This window comes from Maylandia zebra, linkage group LG14 (genome assembly GCF_041146795.1).
Source record: "Maylandia zebra isolate NMK-2024a linkage group LG14, Mzebra_GT3a, whole genome shotgun sequence".
NCBI lineage: Eukaryota > Metazoa > Chordata > Actinopteri > Cichliformes > Cichlidae > Maylandia > Maylandia zebra.
The window spans coordinates 35,252,777-35,276,730 of NC_135180.1; the positions used below are offsets into that span (position 1 = coordinate 35,252,777).

Sequence of the window (23,954 nt, forward strand, 5' to 3'; positions counted from 1 at the left end):
GTCTTCTGCTTCTGTAGCTCATCTGCTCCAAGCATTCATAGATGCTCTTCTTCATATCTTGCTTTTAATGATTGGTTATTTTAGTTATAGTTGTCTTCCTATCAGCTCAGAGCAGTCTGGCCAATCTCCTCAGACATCAAAAAGGCATTTTTGCCCAGAAAACTGCATTTTCTCCTTTTCAGACCATTCTCTGTCAACTCTAGAGCAGGTAGTGTGGGGAAATCCCAGTAAGTCAGCAGTTTCTGAAATACTCAGACCAGCCCAGCTAACTCCATCAACCACGCCATGTTCAGAGTCACGTAAATCACCCAAACACATTCTGATGTTCAGGTTCAACTTCAGCATATTTCAGTGACTACATGTAGCTAAGTGTCCCTTTGAAATTTATATCAACAACAAGTTTAACTGTTAACAGACCCAAATGTGGTTTTCTTATTGTTTCTCTGCACAGTGATCAATGAGTACAGTTCACTTTAAATCTAAGATTGATGCAGAAAAGGGAAAAGTGGGGAAATATGACGTGGTCAGAATTTAAGCCTTCAAAGTGCTTTTTATGAATTAAAAAAGGAAATATCATTTTAAGATATGTAAATGAGGTAAGTGATTCGACAATGATTTTATATCTGAATGTGTTTGGAGAGATCCTAAAATGCACAAATATGAGTACTAGCCTAATACAAATAAAAGACGTATTTTGGCATCAGAAACTACAGATTATGCTTTATACACTTAAGAATTCGGGTCTTTACCGTTCCGAAAAAAACCCACAGTTATTATTTTAAAATTTTAAAGATTAATTATGTTAGTTCATTCACTCAATTTGAATGTGTTTGGGGCTTTTATGCACAAAAGTGTAAAACATTCACTTGAATATTATGAATTAATAAAAGCATTATCTCGGAAATTCACTGAAACTTTTAATTAAAAAAAGCTGCTACTTTTTATTTTAGTTATTTTAAGTTAGAATCTTAGTTGAATAAACGAGAAGTAGATAGAAGGGGCTTTTATTTTCTAAGCGTGTGTGGCCCCGGAGGCGGAAATGCAACACGGAAGGTTTTCAAAGGTGCACAGGGAACGAAAGGACGGGACGGTTGATACGGAAGAAGGAGTTTTGTGTTTTGAGTCCAGCTGGACCCGGTTTAACCCCTCACTGGGGCTCAAAATGCGCTGCGGAGTTTCGGACACAGCAGGCGGAGAGTTCATGTGAACAAACATGGAGCCGAGATTCGGCAGCGAAGTGGCGTCGATTGTGGAAGTGGCCATCCAGGCGACTCTGTCTGTCTTCAGGGATGTGTTGGCGAAAGAGGCGCCAAACACGGAGTGGGAAAAGGCGAGGATGGGTGAGATCCAAGAGATAGAGAAGTCTTTGGTGGTGCAGATCCACAAAGTGTTTACGGAGTTCTCCTCGGAGCTATTCGAGGAGAACGAGGCTTTGCGGGCCAAAGTGGAGCAGCTGGAGGACGTGCTCCAGAGGAAAGCCGGGCAGCTCGAGCAGGAGCTGGAGGCCAGAGTGGGGCAGCTGGGCAGAGACATGAAGCAGCTGGAGAAGGAGCTGAAGACCATCAGCGAGGGCCCGACTCACGTCCTGCTGCAAGACGGCTCAGTGATGGGTGAGAAGCAGTCACATATCAACTAATCGATCAATCATTCTGATCGAGATTGATTTCTGAAGGATCATCTTTGAGTTGGGGGGTATTTTCTCAAATTCACCCGGGAAGTTCAGATCACATCAAGGGCCAGATATATGACTATACACACGCTACGCATTCTCATTTTCTTTTTCATGTTTCGTTTTTCCAGATGGGGGCCACTAAAAATATTGGGGTGGCACACCAGAAACATAATTTCCAGTTTTATTTTGCTGTTGTCAAATATAGGGTTAAGATTATGGCAAAAAAGAAAGAAAAGAATTAATGTCTAGTTAATTTCCTGCTACAAAAGTTGATATAGCTGAAAATGTGTACATATGATTAAAGTTTTAACCCCACATGCTGTTAGTTTAGCACACGAGCTTCAAACTGGGCCTCGAGGCAGAGTCCTTTTTTAATTGGTGTGCTGATTAATTGTGCAATATGCAGTAAAATGGCAATTTACAATAAGCCAAGTGATTCGGTTTCTAAAAGTGAATCACTTGTACATCTGATCCACTCAGACACAGTTTTAGTAGCGAGGCTTTATTCTGTCTCCTTTTTGTGTTTATTTATCTCAGGATTATAATTCTGCCTGTTTATTTATGCTGTTAATGAATTTAAAACCATGTCTCTTCCCTTTGAACTCAACATGTGGTTGGAAAAAGGGAATTTTGGAGGGGACACCAGTTAATCATGTAGGTAAACATTTATTTTAAAGCTCATCTACAAGGGCAGCTGTTCCTGATGTGGAAACCTTATTGTAACCTTCTTCTAGATCGAACCTCTTTAGCAAGTCATCTCAGCTCGAGTTCAACTAAATTACAAATAAATTAGAGTTTTTGGGATGATGATAAACATGTTAAACATAATGTCGATTATCATATATTTCATAGAAGAAGAAGCCAAGTAGTCAAGTGAGTTCATTAAATAACAATGTGTAACTTTGTCTTTAAATGCAGGAGGTCCTGTGCTGTCAGTGTCCACCAGTCCAGACGCCCCAGAATCGGCTGCAGAAGAATCAAATCCAGACCCGCTGCCCATTTCTGCAGGAGCTGCTGAAGTCGTCCCCACCTCCACGGCTGCATCGGTGACCGTCCCCAAAGCTGCGGTCGCCCCCATGGTGCTCGTGGGCAGAGTCAGCTCCGCTCCCACGGTGCTGTTGGTTGGTGCCAGCCAAATCGTAGCGCAGTCATCGGCCGTCTCAGAAACGACGGGAGCTGCAGCAATCGTGCTCAAACCAGCGGCCTCGCCGGGCTCTACACCTCAAAATGTCCCCAGTCCCGACTCCAGTACTGTCAGCGGTCTCGACTCGACACAGGAGAAGGTCGGATGTTTCTGTTTGACACATTCATGTCTCCATTTGGAAAACAGTAGATCCTAAGGCTTGTCAGCTGCATTCACAGATTCAGCGTGTTAGGATGTTTTAGTTGAGATGCTTAGAAAGTCTTTTCATGCAAACTCAGATTTATTCTGTTGTGTCACAGAAGTCTTTGGAAGGAGGAGCTTCTGGGAGGACAAGACGAACGAGAAGAGCACCTGCTAATAGTGAAACAGGTACCGGTGTTGCTTTCAGATGTGACTATAAACATGTTGATTTGAGATTTAGGAGGGGGTTGTGTGGGTGGAAATGGATAATAACAATCTATACATTTGCGCCTTAATTTCCAGTTTCCGTTGACAACGGCAGCGAGGAGAAACAAAGCAAGTCAGCTGAAGAGCCTGGCAGACGACTGAGAAAGACGGATTCGCAGACAGCGAGGCGGTTCTTCTGTGAGCACTGCGACCTCGGTTTTCACTGGAAAGGCGAACTGAAGAAACACATGAAGGTCCACAAGAAGCCTTTTCCTTGCGATCAGTGTGGCAGGAGTTTCCTAGAGAAGGCGTCTCTGGAAAATCACGTTTTGCGCCACGAGGCAACTAAAGCCCCGCTGCCCTTCCCGTGCCCTCAGTGTAAACGATCGTACAGGAAAGAGGAGTCGCTTCAGAACCATCTCAAGCGTCACCAGCGGTCGAAGCCTCCGAAGCCATTCTCCTGCGATCAGTGCGGGAAAACGTTCAGAATCAAGCAGTCTCTGGAAAACCACCTGTTACGCCACGAGAAATGGAAGCAGCTGCTGAAGTGCCAGCTCTGCGACAAGACCTGCAAGACGTCGGTTCAGCTCAAGTGTCACATGGCCGTGCACTCGGAAGAAAGGCCCTTCAGCTGCGTGACATGCGGGAAGGAGTTCAAGAGCAAAGACACGCTTCGCTTCCACCAGATGGTTCACACAAACACCAAAAAGTATAAATGCACAATGTGTGAGGAGACCTTCAAATATGCCCACTCGCTGACTGTGCATAAGAGGAAGCACACAGGCGACAGTCCCTTCGTGTGCTCCGTGTGCAACAGGTCGTACAGGACCGGCACGGCTCTGAAAAGACACAGTGTGGTCCACACGGGAGAGAAGCCCTTCACCTGTCACATATGTGGAGCGAGGTTCAGCTTGAATAACAACCTGAAAAGGCATCTTCGTATCCACACAGGAGAGAAGCCATTCAGCTGCCAGGAGTGCGGCAAGAGCTTCTCAGACAACAACAAGCTCAAGTCCCACATGCTCATCCACGGCGCCAGAAAGCCGTTCATGTGCGATCTGTGTGGGAAGACCTTCCTCTTCAACTGCAGGCTGCAGATACACCAGAGGTACGTGCACGCCGACAGGAGCGAGCAGTCGGACGGCACGCAGAATTTCTTCCAGACTCGACGGCAGAACAAGTCGCTGGTTAAACCGTACAGCTGCAAAATATGCCTGAAAGGTTTCAGCGCCGCGTGCTCGCTCAAACTTCATGAAAAAGGCCACAGCGAGCACAAGGAGTTCAACTGCGGCATCTGTGGGAAGTCCTTCCACAACAAATACTCTTTCAGCTATCATCAGCGGAGCCACACGGGCGAGAAGCCGTTCGTTTGCGACGTGTGCGGGAAGCGGTTTTTCCACGCCGCGAGTCTGAAGCAGCACGAGCGCATTCACACGGGTGAGAAGCCGTACAAATGTGACCAGTGCGGCAAGGCCTTCAGAACGGACGGGAACTTCTACAGACACATGCGGATCCACACGGGGGAGAAGCCGTTCGAGTGCGTGTACTGTCAGAGGAAGTTCCACCAGTCCAATCAGCTCAAGTCCCACCTGCAAATCCACACAGGGCAGAAGCTCTACTCCTGCCAGCAGTGTGGCCGAGGCTTCTCTGATTCACGGCAGCTCAAGAAGCACAGCTGTGACGGGTCGTAGGTGACGTGGGGCTGCTATCACCTGATAGCAAGTAGGACTAATAAATGAAATGGAGGCATTAGTTACCCATGGCCCGGTGCCTTTTTGCTTACAATTTTGCTCAGCTGAACAAAGCTGTTTTCATACATGAAGTCCAGAGAATCAGGCGGGGCGTCATCTGTAGTTTAACTGCAGCACTGAGCAGGAAATTATTTGCCTCGCTTTTCTAGAAACTCGCAGTTTAGTGAAGCAGACCGGACGCCTGACCTCCATTCACTCGCTGTGAATTCACTGGACAATTGTCTGCTCTTCTCTCACATGCACCCCATCACACATCATGTGGACTCTATACTGCACAGACTGCATCAAGCACCTCCATCAGTTAACCTCTTCTTCAACCACCTGGTCGTTGCTTTTGGTTAGCGGTAGGGTTGAAGTTTGTAACATCTGTATGCTTGTGCAGCTTAACCCTAATCCTACTGCTAAATAACTCTGCGGTGACCTTGGTGGTTTTTAACAGCGCCCTCTCTGTAAATTCTTGGTTAAAACTGTCGAACATCAACTAGAACAGTTAACAAAATGTTAAAAAAAACAGCTGTTATGACTTCATGTCTGAAACATCTGAGTACTGTGTTAAAGAGGGATCAGCTGGGGTCATACTTTTGTGTAGTGTGAATTTGTACCATGAGCCGATGCAGCGACTAAACCAGGCAAATCATTATGAGGCAGTGGCAGCCTTGAAAGTGCAAAGCCTCTTGAGGAAAATGTGAAATATCGAAAGTTAGAAGAAGAGCAGCTCACGTCTGAAAGCATAGTGAGACAGTGCCCCCTGGAGGTTGGTTACAATTTGCACATGGGTATAACAAAAAGTACCCAGAAGAGGTACTGATCTTGGCATGTCCTTGGTTAATAGAGTAGACATTTGAATGTTGCCGCTCTTTCTAAATGGTGCCGGCAATATTAATCATTTAAACTAACGTTATCTTTTATTCATTTAATGCCAGTTAGCTGTTGGGTCTCACACGGCACTGTATTTCAGCTCTCGATGTCTCTCTATGACTGAAAGATGGATGGCAGCCCCGCTAATCAGCACAGTGCTGTACGACTTTGTACTACAGGAACGGTTATATGTTGTGTCAGATCAAACTCTGTTTCACTGGGGCGATGCATAAGCACATTCTGCACAGGCATGGTTTCACAGGTTTCACAGCCACCTCTGGATGAATCTGGGCTTTTATTTTGAAGGTACATTTATTGACTCACCTGTCAAATCTGTTTTAAAAAAATTGCTACAAAAAGCTTTACAAGCTCGGTGTTTGCTCAAGGGTTCAAGCCAGAGTCTGTTTTCTGCTACCAGACAGCTCTGAGTTGATTCAAAATGCAAACAGTAACTCTAGATATAACTCACAAGTATGCTAAACTACATATTTGCTACAGTAATGAGTAAACACATGTGGCTGCTGGTGTACAGCTGTTGATTGGCTCTTTGGACCTCTGGCTTTGCAAAATCCTCCCACTAATTTTTGTTAAGGAACTTTTGACTTATCCTTATGCAGCAAGTCTGCAAAAAAACTGAGCAGAGTTTTACACGGTGTACGGTGTCACACATTTCAGTGGCATTTAAATAATTTGTTAATTGGTTCAAATGGCTCTTTAATACAAATACAACATTTGTAAGATTAATGTTTATATTCATCCATCAGATTAGTTGACTAGTTGTCTTCTATTCTCGAGTTTAATCAACTAGGAAATCAGTTGCAAGCTGCAGTGCATGTATGAAAACGGCTCCAGTGTGACACAGAAATAACTTAATAAAATGTACTGGGAGAGCTGGTAGGGTTACCTGTGATTGAAGAGGTATTAAAGTTTTGGTGAAATCCTGGACCAGCAACTATGTTAAAACCAACTAATGTTAACTAATCTGGGCATCAACAAATAACTTGACTAAAGGTTTATGCCAGCCTAATATAATGTAAGACAGACACTGATGTAGATAATTGTCCTTGTGTTTGCTGATATCAGCTGATACTGATCTGTGCATTCGTCCTTATGATGTGGGGAAAGTGGGTGTGAAAAACAGCTATAACACTGGCACCTCTCACCCTTTAGATGTTAGAGTTAAGGGAATGATTAAGCGTGATTTAATAGCTGTCAATACGATATCAGCTTTTTTATCAGTAGAGGTTAGCAGTATTGTTGTGGCATTTATGTTTTGTATTATTATTTTGTTTCTTTAACCTCAGCTGTTTAAAAATCTGGTGAAACATGAAAGTTACTTGTATGAAACCTAAAATTTGAGATATTAAGGTAGATTACATCTTCAAATGTTCTGAAGGTAATGTGGGAGTTTGCCAGTTGAAATTTAAGTGAAAATTTGGGCATTTTAATTGATTTTTTTTTTTTTTTTTTTAAGAATTCTTAAAGTAGTAATTTATGTTTTGTGAATTCCCAAAAATCCCAGTGAAAGGTGTAATAATTTTTAAAATAGAAGTCGAAGTGTAAAGTGACTTTCTAATAACTTTATATTTCAGTTCTCTGAGATATGTCTATTTTTCTTGCTCGAAATTGCAATTAAATAACATTTGCAGTCAAAGCGCTTTGTATGAGTTTTATTTTGAAATTTCTACAGTTGCACTACTTCCATTTCCTGAATGAATGGGGCTAACACAGAGGCAAGTTCTCTGCGCTTGTAGCGAACAGTTTTTATCCTCAGAGGGAAAATGTCAGAAAACTTGGTGTTTTATTCAGAAACAAAGTGTATCATGGAGACTGTTATCCGGGTCGCTGTCGATGTTATTGGAAATTCCAAAGTAGAAAATGACGCAGAGGAACAGACTATGAACCGTAAGGTAAGTCAGCGGTTAGTTTATTATCAACGCACACCAGATACGCTAAAAACGCCAGAGACGCTGTGCTCGGGTGAGTGTGGACGGATGGAGTAAAATCACGAAGGGCAACGACGCCAAGCAAAACAAAGATGGCGGACGTTCGTCAAGCTGAAGCTAGCTAAAAAAAAGCCCTCAAAGTTGTTTTTGTTTTGTTTTGTTTTTTTTTAAATAAAGTGAATGTTATCGTAAGATTACAGGAGCCGGATTATAGTACTAGGTTTAAATCTTTGCGTTTACTTTGTTCAAATATTTCCAGGGCTGCGCAGTTAGCTTTAACTTCCGGCAGTTTTTAAAACAAGATTGTAGTGATTAAACAGTGATGTGCTGCGATAATTCTCGCTTTTCTTTCAAGATTTACTTATCACGCAGTCAGGGATAAGTAGTGAAGTAATTGTGATTATGGTTTTTATCATAACGCTTCATACAAGCTCTACTGATGTTGTGTTTACACTGATAACATGTGCTTTGGTTTAGTTCCTAAATAAACTTTGTTTCCTCTGTTTTAATCCTCACAGCTGGATTTTGACAGCACTCTGGAGATGTTAGCATGTGAGGCAACAAGAAAGATCAGCACCGTTTTCTCCCAGGTGTCTTTGCTGCTGCTCGCTGAAAACAGGACTCTGAAGGCCAAAGTGGGACAGCTGGAGAGTGAGCTAAAGACCGTGACTGAAAGCTTTGAAAATGCCAGAGTGTGGAGAGAGAACGTCCTGAATGGCTGCCCAGTCCTGTTTAAGCAGAGCGGGCAGGTCTTTACCCTGAAGCCACTGGGGAAGTTAAACATAAGGACAGATAAAGTAGCAGAGGGAGGCAGTGGTTCTTCACCAGCTCCTGCTGGAATTCAAAGAGTCGGTCATATATGTCCTCCTGCTTCTGCAGCTCCTCCAGGGGTGCAGGGTTTCACAGGACCACCACCTCCTGCTGCTGCTGCACGAGTGCAAAGAGTCAACCAGACATCTGATGCTGCTGTGCAGAGCGTCTCCACATCATCTCCTGCTGCTGAAGTGGATGGTGGACACGATGCTGGTAAGTTTCCATGAAAGGTCCCAGATGATGAAAATATGGGTTATTTCTTTTTTTCAGTGGTACATCCCATATTGCTCTTCAGACTCACCCTGCATGCTGCAGGTGTCTCTCCTAGAAACACAGAGCGGTTTTCAGCCTGCAGCAAGGGTCATAAAAAATCTCCCAAATTTAAATATCCTAGCAAAGTAAGTTGGGACATTATCTCCAATCAGATAGCTTTTATTTTTTATATTTGTTTGTTATTTTGTAGCTTTGTCACTGTGTGACACAGACCAGTGGTGGATTGGAGCTTTGCCTTTAACTTGCTGAACAGGTGCGTTGATAAAGTAGTCTTATTGATGTTGATTACAGTAACAAGTGCTGCTGCTGTCCTTTCAATAAAAGGCTTCACTGTCTCATCACAGCTTTAAGTGGTCCTGAATGCTTTTCCCAGTATACACACATCTATTTTAGTCACAAATCCCTGTGAAATGCTTGCACTGTGGAGTCCTGCACCATTGCCGCAGACTTCCTGCTTTCCACTGCACCAAGAAAAGCCTTGTTATTTTATTTTGAAAACATGGTAGTGAAGCAAGAAAGAAATTGCCTGCTAATAGACAGTTTGTTTCACAGTTGACATTCTGAAAGCTGATCGGTGGATACATTTGTTGATGAGATACATTGAGCCGCCTGTTGTGCCAAATCCTGGTTCAAGGTGTAAATACGAGCCCTGAAAATCTTACAACTCTCGTCAGCTCCCAGCTAGACGGGCTTCCTGCACAAATTCAGTTTGAAAGGAAAACAAATTTTCAACCTGCAGCTGATTTCAGCCATGGTTAATCTGTCTTTGTTTTCATTCTGTATAGATTCTTCAGGTTCAGAAGGTGGAGAGGCGATGGAGGAGCTGATGGAAGCAGTTTCTTTACCAGGCAATGGACCGGGTGAGAACTTAAATGGTTAATATAGAAATTATTTTCAGTAAAACAAACTAACAAAGACTCCGATAATGTGTGATTTCAGATTTTAAATTAGAAAATAACCAGAAACATGACAAATTGGTCGTGGGTGAGCGTTCACACTAAGAGCAGTTCAGATCAGATCTTCAGACATCCCCTGTGCTGAGTATAAAAAGGTCCAGCGTACCCTGCATGGGACCTGTTTACTGTGGTCCTACCCACGAGCCTTTGTGGGGTAGAGGGGTCTGGTTTTAGCCCATGGGGCCGACAGGAAGGGTTGTAGGGTCTGGTGATTTGTGGATTGGGTGGAGGTGGAGGTTATGGCTCTCTGATCCCTGGCTTCCAAAATCACCTTGTGGCACCTGGAACATCAACTCCTGAGCAAAGGAGCATGTGCATGATGTCAGGAGATACTGACAGGATATCGTTGGGCTTATCTACCACCCAGATAGGTGGTAGAAGATGGTTAGATGGCTGGATGGATGACTTGTAATGCTGTGGGGCTGGGCATCCTAACCTTAGACAGCATTAAATTAGCCTTTGGGTCTTAAAAGTAAAGCCAGTGTGCAAGCTGCTAAAACTTAGTCTTAATGGGAAAACTTGGGTTTCCCGCTCTGTGACATCTGTAAAGACTTTAGTGAAGTCCTCGTTTATGAGCTTCAGGTGGTCAGAAAATGAAGGTAACTTTGTAAATTATTCTCATTATTAAAGTCAGACGGGAGGCCTAAGGAGCTTGGAAAGAAAAGCGTCTCCACCATTTGACCCTAGAACTGAAGAAGCTTCTCGGATGAGAGGTGAAACGTCTTCAAGCAACTTAAAGAAGTCCAGACGCTTTTCTTTCCAAGCTCCTTAGACTACGATGACCTGGATGACTGAGAACCTTCACAGACATATTGCCGTCAGACAGGAGGATTATACAGAGTCTGCTCATTAGCTAACAAATCAATCACGAATGTTTGGCCGTGATGATTTCACAGTAAGAAGTGATGATAAATGAGCTTCTTCTCCTGCATCATATGTGTGAACTTCGATCTTTCCTTTTGTTTAGACGCCACAGCAGATTGTACCTGCGCGGACTCAGCGGAGCCCGAATACACCGAGAGCCAAAAGCGTCTGGAAGCAGAGGTTTTGAAGAAAGGCAGAGTGTTTGTGTGTGACATCTGTAACAAGACTTTTAACCGACTCTTCCACCTGATGAAGCACATGAACATCCACAAAGAGCAGCGGCCTTTTACCTGCGACCAGTGCCCGAGAAAGTTCAGGAACGCAGCGACTTTTGAGTACCACCTGCTGCGACACGAAGAGAAGAAGTATGCCAGCTACGAGTGCGAGCTCTGCCAGAAGAAGTTCAAAACAAAAATGGGGCTGAAGACGCATCAGGTGGTGCACACGGATGAAAGGCCGTTCGCCTGCTCCACCTGCGGGAAGGGCTTCAAGACCAAATACAGCCTAAAGTCCCACCAGCTCGTGCACACGGCTGAGAAGCCGCACAAATGCTCCGAGTGTGGAGAGAGCTTCAAATACGCCTTCACCCTTCAGTGTCACAGAAGCATCCACACTGGAGAGCACCCGTACAAATGCACGGTGTGCGGCAAGGTTTTTATAAAGAGACGATCGCTCAGGACGCACCAGGCGGTCCACAGAGGGAAGATGTTTACCTGTGAGACGTGCGGTGCTGGCTTCACCCTGCCTCAGAACCTGAAGAGACACATGCACATCCACACGGGCGAGAGGCCGTTCAAATGTAAGGTGTGCGGGAAGGGTTTCATTCAGGCCAACAAGCTGAAAGCACACATGCTCCTTCACGGCGCTTCAAAGCCGTACATGTGCGACCTGTGTGGGAAGACGTTTCTGTACAACTGCCACCTGAGGAGACACCAGAGCGTAACTCATGACGAGAAGCACGGGCAGGTCATGAGGAGACGGGAGCGGGAGCAGGGCAGGCGCAGAGTAATCTACCGGCAGGACAGGACGATAGTGGACGTGACGCCGTTCAGCTGCGGCACCTGTCACAAGGGCTTCGACACTGCGTGTTCCCTGAAGAAACACGAGCTCATTCACACGGGTCACATGCAGTACCGCTGCGACCCGTGCGGGAAGTCTTTCTTCTACAAAGCCACCTATGACTACCACCAGCGGGTCCACTCGGGAGAGAAGCCCTTCGGGTGTGACGTGTGCGGGAAGAGGTTCATCATCCGTCAGGCGCTCAAGATCCATAAGCTGCAGCACTCTGGAGAAAAGCCGCACAAATGCGAGCAATGCGGCAAGGCCTTCCGCATGTACACGAACTACCAGAGACATCAGCTGATCCACACCGGAGAGAAGCCGTATGAGTGCGAGGTCTGCGGCGTGAGGTTCAGGCAGCTCGGGCACGTCAAGTTTCACATGCAGACCCACACGGGGGAAAGACCGTACTCCTGCAGCAGCTGTGGACTTGGATTCTCAGACTCAAGGCTCCTGAAGAAACACAACTGCAGCGAGAAATTCCAGAAAATTTTGGGGGACGCACTCACAGCGTCCTGATGGCGTCGACTCGAGCAAACCAGTCATTGTCCACAGAGCCAGATGAGTGATGCATTCTGGGAGCGTTGCTCAAGGCTGGGCCATTATTCAGATTTGTATTTTCTTCCATTTTGCCTTCCAGTGATTGTGATATAGTTGGCAGTCTTTTTGTATTTATACATTATATATTTATATTTTCACCTGGTTTAAAGTCTGTTTTCCTACAGTATTGAATAAAATGGTCAAGACAACAAAAATCTCTCAATTGACTTTTTTTTTAAATTTTGAAATTAAAAACAGTGTGATCAGAAGCACATACCACCGCCTCTTACCCGTGTTTGCTTAATATAGCTTGATAACATGGAATTATATAAATGTTTACAACTCTGTTAACTTCAGACTGTGAATACTCTGACTGTTAAAGGGTAATTTTAACGTTTTAACGTCTCTGCTGATCGTGGAATTGTAAGTGTTGTAGTTACTCACTTTGACCACTGGAGGGAGGTTCAACGTAAACTCGATGCTATACCGTTTCCGTTAGGGCTTTTCGCAATAGAATCAAACATGGTATACGGTATATTGAACAAATAGGATGGATACATTTTTGTTACTTTTTTTTTTTATCCAAATAACACAATTCAAACAAACAAAATTAGTGTGGCACGTTTCTTGCAAGTTAATGCAGTTAAAGCTGACAATATAAGATAAATGATATACAGTCATTAGCATTTAAACTGAAAAGACAAATTAGAAACGTGTGATTTTATTCTGAAAAGTATGAACTAGGAAACAGTACTTGGCTTCGTGTTGTGAATGATCGGCATGAGTTTTTTTTCACCATAACAACAACAGTGCGGCAGCGCAGAAGTTTTATGACGCATTTGTAGATGCGAAATAAACATCACAATCAGTCAGCATGGCGGACCTGGAGCCGCAGGTTTGCGCCATTTTGGAGATAATGGTGAACGCGGCGGTGTCAGAGATGAACAAAGTTATCGGCGCCTCGGATCCTCCGCGTCCACAAGAGACATCGTGTGTGGCCGAAGACACGCACGGGTCCCCGGAGGATAAGGTACAGGATAAGGTACAAGGTGGTTTACGGTCGTCAGGTATCCGGGCCGGTTCTGGTCCCCGCATTGGTCCCGGTTTCTCCCGAGCCGACGCTTCCTCCAACTGTCGTCCAGACAACCGGCCGAGCATAGAAATAGAAGAGCTAGCAGTTAGCTCCGGTTAGCTGCGAAATGGCAGCAGGGTGCCGCGCTGTCCTGCTGTATGGAGCATGTGTTTAGGCTAAACTTCGCGTAAATATGAGGGGCTGGTGCACGAAGTCTGGGAGAATCCACCTCTGGGCGCCATTTTGGGTTGGGCAGCAGGCCCGGGCTTATCTATCTAGTGTATGTCTAGAAGCGCCTCAGCTACAGGTTTCCACAGAGCGCAGGATCGATCTATCAGCTGATATCTGATCAATAACACACTCTTCTGTGATCATAATGACTGCCACATAGTGTTACCCTGTTGTGCGGTTTTGGGGTTTTCCTTGTATACTTGTGATCCCGGGATCTGATTGGCTGATCAATATATCACATCAGTGTTAGACCTGCTTTTTCAGGTCAGGACAGGAAAAGTTTTACCATCTTGCAGCGTGACAAAGTGCAATGTCCTCTTCACTTCATTACATTACTGAACAACGCTGTCTCAGATTTTCTGATTATCTTTCAACTTGGAATATTTAATATACCTTCCAGAATGAGTTTAAATCAGGTTCATTATTTGACAGTGGCCTGTGTTCTTCCCATCAGGTGATCCAGTTGAGCGTCTTCATGTCGTCTCTGGCTCAAGAAGCTGTGGAGAAGATCTGCCAGCTCTTCCATGAATGTTCCTCTGTGCTGCGGCTAGAAGTACACGACCTTTGTGCTTTATTAATTCATCCACCCACTAACAGTCCAGCAAGAAATCCTAAAGTAGTCCTTGTTTTGTAGGTGACGCAGGGTGTGGCAGAGATCGAGGACCTGAAGAGGAGACTGGAGGTCGCGGAGACGGCGTTGAAGCTGGCGCTCGAGGGCAGCGGACGTCAGAAGGACGTGGAGGAGCTGACGGAGGGAGGCAGCGGGCAAAAGGAGGGGAGGGTGGACGTTGAGGTTGTTCAGCTTGAGCAACGCTCAGGGAGGAAGAGTCGCAGAAGTGAGGAGTTCTTCCTTTTAAACACATTAGTTAGCTTTTGTATTCCACAAGTTTTTAGAGAAAAATATTTTAAATCAAACTGCATCAAGTCAAAATCAGCTGTGGTGTTGTTTTAAAACTCAAATTTCATGACTGAAAGGAAAATATTTTTAACCTTTTCCCCCTGATGTCATTTCTCTTGCCGTCTCCACTCTGTCCCTGTTGTATTTGACGAAGCAGAGGTGACCACAAACCGGTTCTGATGTTTGTCTTTTGTTCTGTGTAGGTGTGGTTAGCAGGGACGCCGGAGTGAAGAGATCGCCCATAATTCATCTGTGGAAAGGCAGAACATATGATGTAAAGTCTTGCGTTGTCCCGCCTCTTCTTCCCATTTCTGTTTCTCATCTTCGCATCACTTGAACATGTTTATTCACTGTTTCCAAATTGCATAGATTAGTCAGAAAATCTGACCAACTTAAAAATAAAGCAGAGCTGAACATCCTGTGTGGAGGGATCCTGCCAACCTAAATTTGTCCTCATCCTTTCTTCTGGTCAGGACAGCATCCAGCCTGTTATAATAAAAGAAGAAGGGTTTGAGTGCTCAGCCGACCGGATGTCGTCTGACTCTGGTCAGTACAGAGATGAGTTTTGGCAGGATGAGGACGACCCTGACTACCAGGTTGGCTTCATTAATATGTTTTTATATTAACTTGTTTCTTTTTTCACCTTGCAGCTATATTATTTCATTGCATGTGCTTTTAAAAATAACTTTTATATATGCTTTTAGATACAAGTTTTTATTTTGTTGTACTGTATTAAGAGATAAGTCCAATTTAATGTCAGCTGATGAACATTTTAGACAGAGTTGGGTTTTTTGGCATATTTCTTCACTTATACTAACACCCTTTTATTTAAATAAGAATTTATGATACCCAGAAACCTTTCAAGCACTGGAAACAATTAGTTTATTCACTGCAATATTCATCGCCCATAAAATTAAATGAGCTAAGGTAACATTTGATGAGCTAAACCTGACAATCAACAACGTTTAAACGAATAAACATTTAATCATCCCTTTTCTTCTCTGGCAGGCGGAACCAGACGATCCAGATGATGCTGACCCAGGATACACCACCAGATCCAAGCGTGTTGCAAAGGGAAAGTCCCACCAAGCTCAAGCAAAGAAGGAGAGTCAGAAGGAGCAGCCTCTGAGCTGCAAACACTGCCGGAAAACCTTCACCAAGCTGCTGCAGCTCAAAGCCCACCAGGCCGTCCACGGGGCGAGCGCGGAAAAGCCCTTCCAGTGTTCTCAGTGTGGCCGAGGCTTTGCGTTCCAGCGAAGCCTCAGTGCTCACATGTTACTGCACACAGGTGAGCTCCAGCTTTATCCTTCATACTAAAGCAGGCACAGTCTGTACGATGTACCCGTGCACACCGTGAAGGCAGGTTTGTTGATGAACTTGGAGCAGGAAGAATCCACAAGCTGACTGACGTCCATCACTAACACACTCTTATTTCTTGGTGAAATTATGTATTGGTAAAGTTAAGTTAAACTAATATTGGCTAGTTTACAAAATCAAGAAAATCTTAGGGAGACAACAAGACAGCCGACATTTAACTGGAGTTGCTAGGCTAGACAGCTAATTTAAATCAGTCTGTTGATTTTTGTGGACTCCCAGAAATGTTTGGTCATGCCTCATGTAAAGCACGTGACTGTTTTTGGAAAATTGTTTCTTTACACTGATGAGAATAATGAGACTTATTCGGTTAATCTGCTTAAATTACATCAGAATTTACTCATCGTTGTTTGTTGGTGAGCGTGTTTTTGCTTTTCTGCATACAGGTGAGAGGCCACACACCTGTGATGTTTGTGGGAAAGGTTTCACCCTGAAGCAGCTCCTGAGAAACCATCAGCGTCTCCACGCTGACGTGCGGCCATATCGCTGCGAGCAGTGCGGTAAGAGCTTTTACCGGGCGCACGGCCTGAAGATGCACCAGATGGTCCACACTGGGGAGCGTGCCTATAACTGCCAGTACTGCAACAAACGTTTCACAATACAAGGAAACCTGCAGCGCCACCTGCGCATACACACGGGCGAAAAGCCGTTCAGGTGCGAGACTTGCGGCAAAAGCTTCAACCAGGCCGACACTCTGAAAGGCCACCAGCGGATTCACACCGGCGAGCGCCCCTTCAGCTGCGACACCTGCGGCAAGCGCTTCATCCAGAAGAGCGCGCTGAAGATGCACCAGAAGACCTCTCACGTGGACGAGAAGTCGCTCGCCTGCGTCGCGTGCGGCACCACGGTGGCCTGCGTCGACTCGCTGCGCAAACACCTCCAGACGCACGCGGCGACTATTCCGTGCACCTGCGTGCTCTGCGGCCAGCGGCTCAGCTCCATCACCGAACTGCGCTCGCACCAGCAGCATCACACGGTGGACCGGCCTCACAGCTGCGGGCTCTGCGGCAAGAGTTTCAAGTCGTCCAGTTACCTGAAGATTCACCTGAAAACGCACAGCGGGGAGAAGCCGTTCTCCTGCGACATCTGCGGTCGCATGTTTACACAGCAAAGCAGCCTTAAGTCCCATCAGGTGGGTTTTTGCTGCTTGTTGCACAAGGTGAAACTCATTCATGCAAATAAGTCCTCAACATTAGGACGGACACCTTAGCAATCTGTCAGCGTGTCTGAAACCCAGACTCCAGCCCTTTAAGCTGCAAAGAGTGTTCAGATAGAGAGTAGTGCTTGATGATTTTGGCTTCCAGCTGTTATAAAAACTCTGTGATCAGGATATAGTGATTACTTTTTTGCATTAATTTTTGCAAAAAAAATCTGCTCTCCAAGCAGAGCTATCATTAACAGCTGCTTTTAAACATCTCTGATATGGTCTGCTTTCGGCACAGCAGATCCAAGGCACTAGTTAACTAACGGCTTTCCATGACTCGTCGTAGCTAACGTGCCAGTCTCCTGAGGTGCAGGTTTGCTGCTTCCGTTATTGTGTGGTATCTCAGGCTGGCAGGGACCAGTGGTTGCCCCTTGCGAGATGGGTTCTGTGGATGAAAACAACCACTCTTCTGGGTCTAAGTCCCCACCAGACAACTTCACCCGCGCCAACCTTATTTTTCCCTTCTCCCTTTGCTTTTCAGAGTTCATTAAATGTGCATTTGCTGTTAAATAATTGAGATTGCAGTAGTTATAAGTATAATTGGGATTATGGTTTGTCCCATACTTGAGCCGAGGGTGAACTGCAGCTGCATCAGAATAATGAAGCTCATTATTCATTAGTTATGATGGAGATAAAAAATAACTCTTTGCTTTGTGGTCCAGTAATCAAGGTGTGGTTAGAGGCCCAGATTGAAATGCTACACCCTGAGTAACCCCGTAAAGTGACAGATGATTGTTAGAATTAAGCAATACCAACCTGGTCTGAGATTAACTTCATGTGTATGTTTATGAGTACACTTTGTGTAGATGTGTTGCAGTTCCACCTTCTGCAGCAGCTGTAGCTGAACACGTCTGCTGCAGTGGAAAGAACCTTGTGGGTAATTTAGTAAAGATTTAAACATGTTGTTTCAATGTTCTCTGCCAAAGGTGGTCCACACAGGAGAGAAACCTTTCAGCTGCGACACCTGCGGGAAATGCTTTAGCAACACCGGCAACTTGAACCGACACCAGCGCATCCACACGGGGGAGAAGCCGTTCAGCTGTGACACGTGTGGGCGGAGCTTCAACCAGGGCAACAGCCTGAAGGCGCACCAGCAGATTCACACCGGGGAGAAGCAGTTCATGTGCGACAAGTGCGGCAAGAGTTTCTCCTACCTGAGGAACCTGAAAGACCACAAGTGCTTCTATGTCTGAAGCTAATCTGTGAGGCGATGTCAGCTCCTGTAATCTGCAGTCAGGTTAGCTGGGACCGAGTTAACACTGAAAGCGATTTTGGTGATTGTAAAGCTGGCTTTCCCAGATTTCTTCTGTCACTGCCAAGAAAGTGATGCAGGTAGATACGGCGTGGAATTTGTAATGGTGGAAAAACAATGTGAAGAGTGTTACAGCATCTGTCTGTGAGAATAGCTGACAAATTGCATTTCCAACGTTAAAACTGAACGGACAGAGAGAGTTTTAGCTCCTGATGTGAGTGCATTTATCACTGAACTAAGAAAAGCCTGGGTCGAAATGATCTTCAGCTTCTTGCCTTTTGTCAGCGTGATGTAACTGAAAAGCCAAAAGCAGATTTTTACCACCACAGTTGGTATTAACGAGCCACAGAAACAGCTGATCCTTATTAAAGACGAGGCATTTTGCAGCATTTTGCAGCATTTTGCCCTTTGGTAATGATTTCTTGTTATCGCGACTCACTCGCAGATGGACGGGCCAGATGCTTCAGCTCAGTGTAACATTTAAAGCTCTTTGCCAGGGAGACTGAAGTTTGGCTTTTCTTACCTAGCGAACACATTTTGTATTGAAACGTGAATTTGTACCAACTCACCGATAGTGCTCGCGATGAGGATGGGCTGTGTTTACATTGCATCACGTGCAGCACCACCACAGCTCCTTTTCACACGTGTGAAAGCAAGCAAGTTTCACTATGCATGAGCAACACGTGCTCGTGCTTTCAGAGGTAGCATGAACGGTTTTACTTTCCACAGTTACAGTTCTGTCGAAATAGGATCGCAAGTCATTGATATTTGGCGCTGTGGCTCTGTTTGAGGTCTTCCCGTCCTTCCGCACATATACATGGAAAGCCTAAAGGCATTCAGTTTGACTCTGTGGCCTGTTAGAAAAAATGCTGTGCTCGGTATAGCGGTAATCTGTGGGCAGCTGTTACATTATATTCCTCATCTGGGCTGTATAATGTGTAAAAATGGGACGTCTGATCTCGTTGTGCGGCTGATATTTATAACGGTGCAACTCAAAGAGTGCTTTTCTGTCTTTTTCTCTTTTAACATCATCTCACATGATGACCGTTACTACGTAAATGCCTTGTATGCATACAAAGAACCGGTGTGCTGAGAACATAACAGACTGAAAGTATTATTTTGTGAAAATACTTTATTTGTAACTTCTCTTGTGGAGATGATATTCACTCAACCTTGTAACTGAGTTCAATTCATAAAACAGTGAAATGTAAACATGCTTCCTTTTTGTCTTTCTTAATGATTAAAGAGCTTGAAATATGTTTGTTTTTGATCAGAAAAAACAGTTTTACAGGAACACATGCGTCGCCTTCACATCCTTACTGAAAGAGGTATTCAATTTAAAGTTTCTGTTGCCTTTGAACAAGAATACTTTCAAGTCAAGAGCGGAAATGCAAAGAAAATAATTATATATAATAATTTTCAGAAGAAATGTTTCTTAAACCAAAACAGATCTGAGATCAATTCAAAACTGTTTCTCTTAGTCTTAAGTCATATTAATTAATAATCCCCCACTGATCCAGTTTAACTGTTCATGAATAGATTTGTGTGTAGCTGATGTGGTATCCCACAAATAATTACAATATTTAGTAATTTAAGCCGATGTTCACGTTGCTCTGCTGGGCCTTACTATAACTGTGCTGTCATCTAATCTGTTCATGAATAGATTTAATTTTTTTTTTTTTACTGTCTATCCTGGCAGGACGTCACAGAGCAATGAGACTTAGAAGAAAGCTGCAAACTGCACCATCCTCAAGATGTTTGGCTTTGTTGTTGTTATGTTCACCTCTTTGCCAAGAGGTGGCGCTACAAACTAATATTATAGTCCAGATAAATCTATGGAGCTTCTTGGATGGCACTCATTTCTCCTCAGTGTTACAGAGTAGGTCCAAAGTTCCTTTTCAGTTCTCTTTCGCCTTTTTGAGGGGAACTTTATTTTCAGTTATTTTCCTAAATGAGTGAAGAGGTGTCTTTCTGTTTAATTCTTCCTTACGTTTCCAGCATTTCATCTCTAGCTTTTAGGTTTAATTGCAAACAAAGACTACACAACACATTTGAACTGTTTAACCCTCTGGGAAAGCAGAAAGCGGGCTTCATTAGCTACATCATCAGGGTTTGTTTGGGGTTTTTCACAGACAAGAACATTCAGCCTGTCGTGACTGCTTGTTAAAAACTGCTCTTTCTGTGAATTTACTGAGAAAGACCAGTGTTGTTCCCTGGTGGCTGCTTTTCATTGTTTCATTGGTACCTCCTTTTAAATCCATGTAAATGACGTCAGTGTGCACATTTAGCAGCTGGCTATGAGCTCCGTGCTGCACCGACTGCCTGAGCAGCCACAGGGCTGTACAGTAGGTCAGACTGGCTGTAATCCCTTCCAGATTACAGTCCAGGGTATCGTGGGAGGAAGTGTGGGGGATTGGCAGAGAAACAACTTGTTACAGCTGGCTTCCTACCAAAGAGGAGATAAGGAGAGTCTGTTTGTTTTGCTTCTCATGTTTGGGGGGTTCTTCTTTTTTTTGAACGCCTTCAGGTTTAGGAAAATATTTTATTCAGTAATGTTTATACGCTGATTTAAAGAAGGCTGAATATTTTTCATATCACACATGGGAGAAATCACACCTCCCAGTTTCACAGTTTTTAAAATATTGATTTTTGATCATTTGTTAATATTCTCTTTTTGTACAGTCTGTCAATACACCTCAGGAACAAATATTTATATTATAATATACACCTTATATAATACATGTTATTACACGATATACATTTTATATGTTACAATGTGGATTTTAGGGGTTCTTTTAAAACAATAATCAAATTTAGTGAAACAGTTTTCACTAATTTAAAAGTGTATGTTTGTACTTAGTATAAATGAGTCTTAGGTTTGCAGAAAGAACTCCACACTGTTTTGCCTTAAAGTTCAAAGAGATAAATTTGGACTTGATTGATTGATTGATTGATTTTTAATCTTAGAAAAGTCCTGACTATGATGTTTGCAGATCACATTTTAGTGAGAGTAGGGAGCAGGTGGAAGAGAGTTTGGGGAGGTGGAGGTATGCTCTGAAGGGAGGAGAAATGAAAGTCTGTAGAAGCAGGACAGAATACATGTGTGACTGAGAAGAAGTTGGAGATGCAAGGAGCACAGATAGTGTAGAAAGTTAAAGGAGTTTAAATACCTGGAGTCAACCAACAAAGCAATGAGCAATGCACAAGACAGGTGATCAAGTGGGTGGAGACGAGTGTCAGGGGTGATTTGTGACAGAAGGATAGCAGCAAGAGTGAAGGAGATGATGGTAATGAGACCTGCTATGATGTGTGATTTGGAGACAAAAAAACAGGAGGTCGAGCTGCAGATGAAAATGCTAATGTTTTATTGGGAGTGAACAGGACGGGATTAGAAATGAGTACATCAGAGGGACAGCTCAGGCTGAGAGGCTGGAGACAAGGTTAGAGAGGTGAGGCTGAAATGGTTTTGACATGTGCAGAGGAAGGTTGGAGATTTATGGGACAAAAGGATGTTGAAGATGGAGCTGCATCGCAGGAGGAAAAGAGGAAGACCTCAGAGGAGGTTCATAGATAATCCACTGTGACAACCCCTAAAGCAGGGGTGGGCAATTCCAGGCCTCGAGGGCCGGTGTCCTGCAGGTTTTAGATCTCACCTTGGGTCAACACACCTGAATCACATGATTAGTTCGTTATCGGGCCTCTGGAGAACTTCAGGACATGTTGAGGAGCTAATTTAGCCATTTAAATCAGCTGTGTTGGTTCAAAAATTCCTAAAACCTGCAGGGACACCAGACCCTCGAGGCCTGGAGTTGCCCACCCCTGCCCTAAAGGAAGCAGCCGAAAGAAGAAAAAGAAGAAGCACATAAATCTTCACCTGCAGAAGGAATTCCTGCAAAGTGCTCCTCAAAGGATATCGTACCATGATGATATAAACATGAGAAATTTCACCTTTAACCTTTGGGATCAAAAAGAAGCCTGTATGACTGCAGAACTGTGCTTCTATCTTGTCCTTCTGTCTTTTTTCTTGCTTTAGACCCTAGACTCCAAATCTTGGGGGTTATCTACTGGTTTTTGGATTAAGATAAGAAGTAGGTTAAAGACTGAGAAACAATTGGGTTATGAGTGATGTTGTGATAGTTCTGATGCCCTCGGGGCGAGCATGAGTCCCCGCCTGTATTGATCCCTGCTGACGCGCTCAGAGCAGCACAAATCACTAGCTGTTATCCACACACACAAACAAGCCCATCACGCCACACAGAAACACATTCACACACCACCACCGCCACCTTTTCCGTAGCCCATTAGATATATCGACAATTCCACATTCACTTTTGTTTTTGTCTTTTTTTTTTTTGCTCTAATAGGTTTATGCACAGCTGACCGAGCAGTAACACTAATGCTGCCGGTATACTCTGTGACATTGCGTTGAGTACAGGCTCTCCATGGAAATACGGACTGCTGCTCTGGTTGTTCTTTCCAGCATCGATTCGCGTGCAGTTGCAGCAGCAGCTCTGCCTCTGTTCTCCGAGGGATGCCAGTGAATGTGCCTGTGTGCTGCTCACCTTTCCCTTACAGTATCAGGCCCTCAGTCTGCAGGGGCTCAGGTCACTGAAGCGCTCAGTCTCAACCAGGAAGGAGCAGTGCTGAGGAAGGATGAGGCCCTGGGTTCGCTCCAACAGGTCCAGATCAGTCCAGGTAAGGTTTGTGCTTCTAATTCAAAATGTAAACACGTGACACCTTGGGAGATAAAGATAGTCTTAACTGTCTTAAATTAGAGTAATAACTAATGTAGTTTAATGGAGTGTTCAAAAGAATGACAAATTACACTACAAGCTTTAGTCAGCGCTGCTATTAGACTATTCAGAAAACTCCTGATTAAAGTGTACAAACATCAGCAAAAAAATAAAATCAAAATAGAAAAATAATACTCTGTCCAATCCCATCCACACCCTCTACAACACAAAGGTCATAGTAAAGATTAAAGTGTTAAAGGAGAGAAAAGAGTACTCCTTTAAACGGCTTTACCAAAAACTGAACTTTACAACCTTCATGAATGCAGGCTTTGCTGCAGGACTTAGTCTGCATTAGCTTTAGAAAAAAAGGTGTTTGGGCTCTTTCTGTGAACACACTGCAGCAATAAATCTGCTTAGCAAAAACAAACAGCAGTAACCGGCTTTAAACTGCACACATCCCCCTCCTGGGCAGATGAGCTCATTAAATCCTGAATTATATTGTTTGGTGCATATATCTGTTTTCATATTTAATTTGCAAGCTTCCATAAAAGTGTCGGGTTTGAATTCTGCTGCAGATGCCTCTCTTTGCAAATCTTTCCTCATTATAACTGCGGCGGTAGAGACGATTCACAGTGGAGGTAAAGACGCTTTGATTGAATCAGCATGATACGAGATAAAACATGTGAATTTAAATTGAAAACAAAACAAAACGGTGTACTGGTGATCATTGGGGTTCAGTGTAGAGAAGCATAAGATGGGCTTCTCTCTCTACGTGTGATCAGAAGTGAGCTGGGCGATGACCATGTCATGTCCTCTAAAGACTGTGTGAGCCAAGAGGTTTAGATGCTTTGGTTTATACTGGAGGCATCCTGGCGTGCTTACCTCTGGCTCTAAGCATAAAAACTCCTCAGATCTCCCATTCAAAGT

General features: G+C 44.2%; 4 protein-coding genes across 7 annotated transcripts in view; all 4 read left to right on the plus strand.

Moving 5' to 3' along the window:
• Positions 1 to 1,040: 1,040 nt before the first annotated feature.
• Positions 1,041 to 7,466, plus strand: LOC101485249 (uncharacterized). The gene is made up of 4 exons (XM_004569612.3): positions 1,041 to 1,610; positions 2,591 to 2,955; positions 3,116 to 3,185; positions 3,300 to 7,466. The coding sequence occupies exons 1-4, from the start codon at positions 1,214 to 1,216 to the stop codon at positions 4,892 to 4,894; spliced, it is 2,427 nt and encodes an 808-aa protein (XP_004569669.2). The 5' UTR covers positions 1,041 to 1,213; the 3' UTR covers positions 4,895 to 7,466.
• Positions 7,467 to 7,515: 49 nt separating this feature from the next.
• On the plus strand, positions 7,516 to 12,491 carry LOC112435890 (uncharacterized). 2 transcript variants are annotated; one of them, XM_024804875.2, is made up of 4 exons: positions 7,516 to 7,722; positions 8,277 to 8,784; positions 9,630 to 9,704; positions 10,768 to 12,491. In XM_024804875.2, the coding sequence occupies exons 1-4, from the start codon at positions 7,594 to 7,596 to the stop codon at positions 12,240 to 12,242; spliced, it is 2,187 nt and encodes a 728-aa protein (XP_024660643.2). In that variant the 5' UTR covers positions 7,516 to 7,593; the 3' UTR covers positions 12,243 to 12,491. The 2 variants fall into 2 exon arrangements, with proteins under 2 accessions (XP_024660643.2, XP_024660644.2); XM_024804876.2 differs by lacking the exon at positions 7,516 to 7,722 and adding an exon at positions 7,835 to 8,148.
• A 450-nt stretch (positions 12,492 to 12,941) lies between these two features.
• On the plus strand, positions 12,942 to 19,552 carry LOC101474649 (uncharacterized). Of its 3 annotated transcripts, none has more exons than XM_024804878.2 (8): positions 12,942 to 13,305; positions 14,021 to 14,119; positions 14,201 to 14,402; positions 14,668 to 14,738; positions 14,938 to 15,060; positions 15,473 to 15,752; positions 16,225 to 16,970; positions 17,969 to 19,552. In XM_024804878.2, exons 1-8 carry the CDS (start codon positions 13,138 to 13,140, stop codon positions 18,233 to 18,235), a joined length of 1,956 nt encoding a protein of 651 aa, XP_024660646.2. In that variant the 5' UTR covers positions 12,942 to 13,137; the 3' UTR covers positions 18,236 to 19,552. The 3 variants fall into 3 exon arrangements, with proteins under 3 accessions (XP_024660646.2, XP_024660647.2, XP_024660648.2); XM_024804879.2 differs by having other exon boundaries at positions 12,943 to 13,293; XM_024804880.2 differs by lacking the exon at positions 12,942 to 13,305 and adding an exon at positions 13,338 to 13,830.
• Positions 19,553 to 22,106: 2,554 nt separating this feature from the next.
• Positions 22,107 to 23,954, plus strand: part of mark4b (MAP/microtubule affinity-regulating kinase 4b) — a 61,375-nt gene continuing 59,527 nt past the window's right edge. The window contains exon 1 of the mRNA XM_004569615.4: positions 22,107 to 22,989. Coding sequence (XP_004569672.1) covers positions 22,948 to 22,989 — 42 coding nt within the window. The 5' untranslated portion in view covers positions 22,107 to 22,947. The remainder of the gene's footprint in view (positions 22,990 to 23,954) is intronic.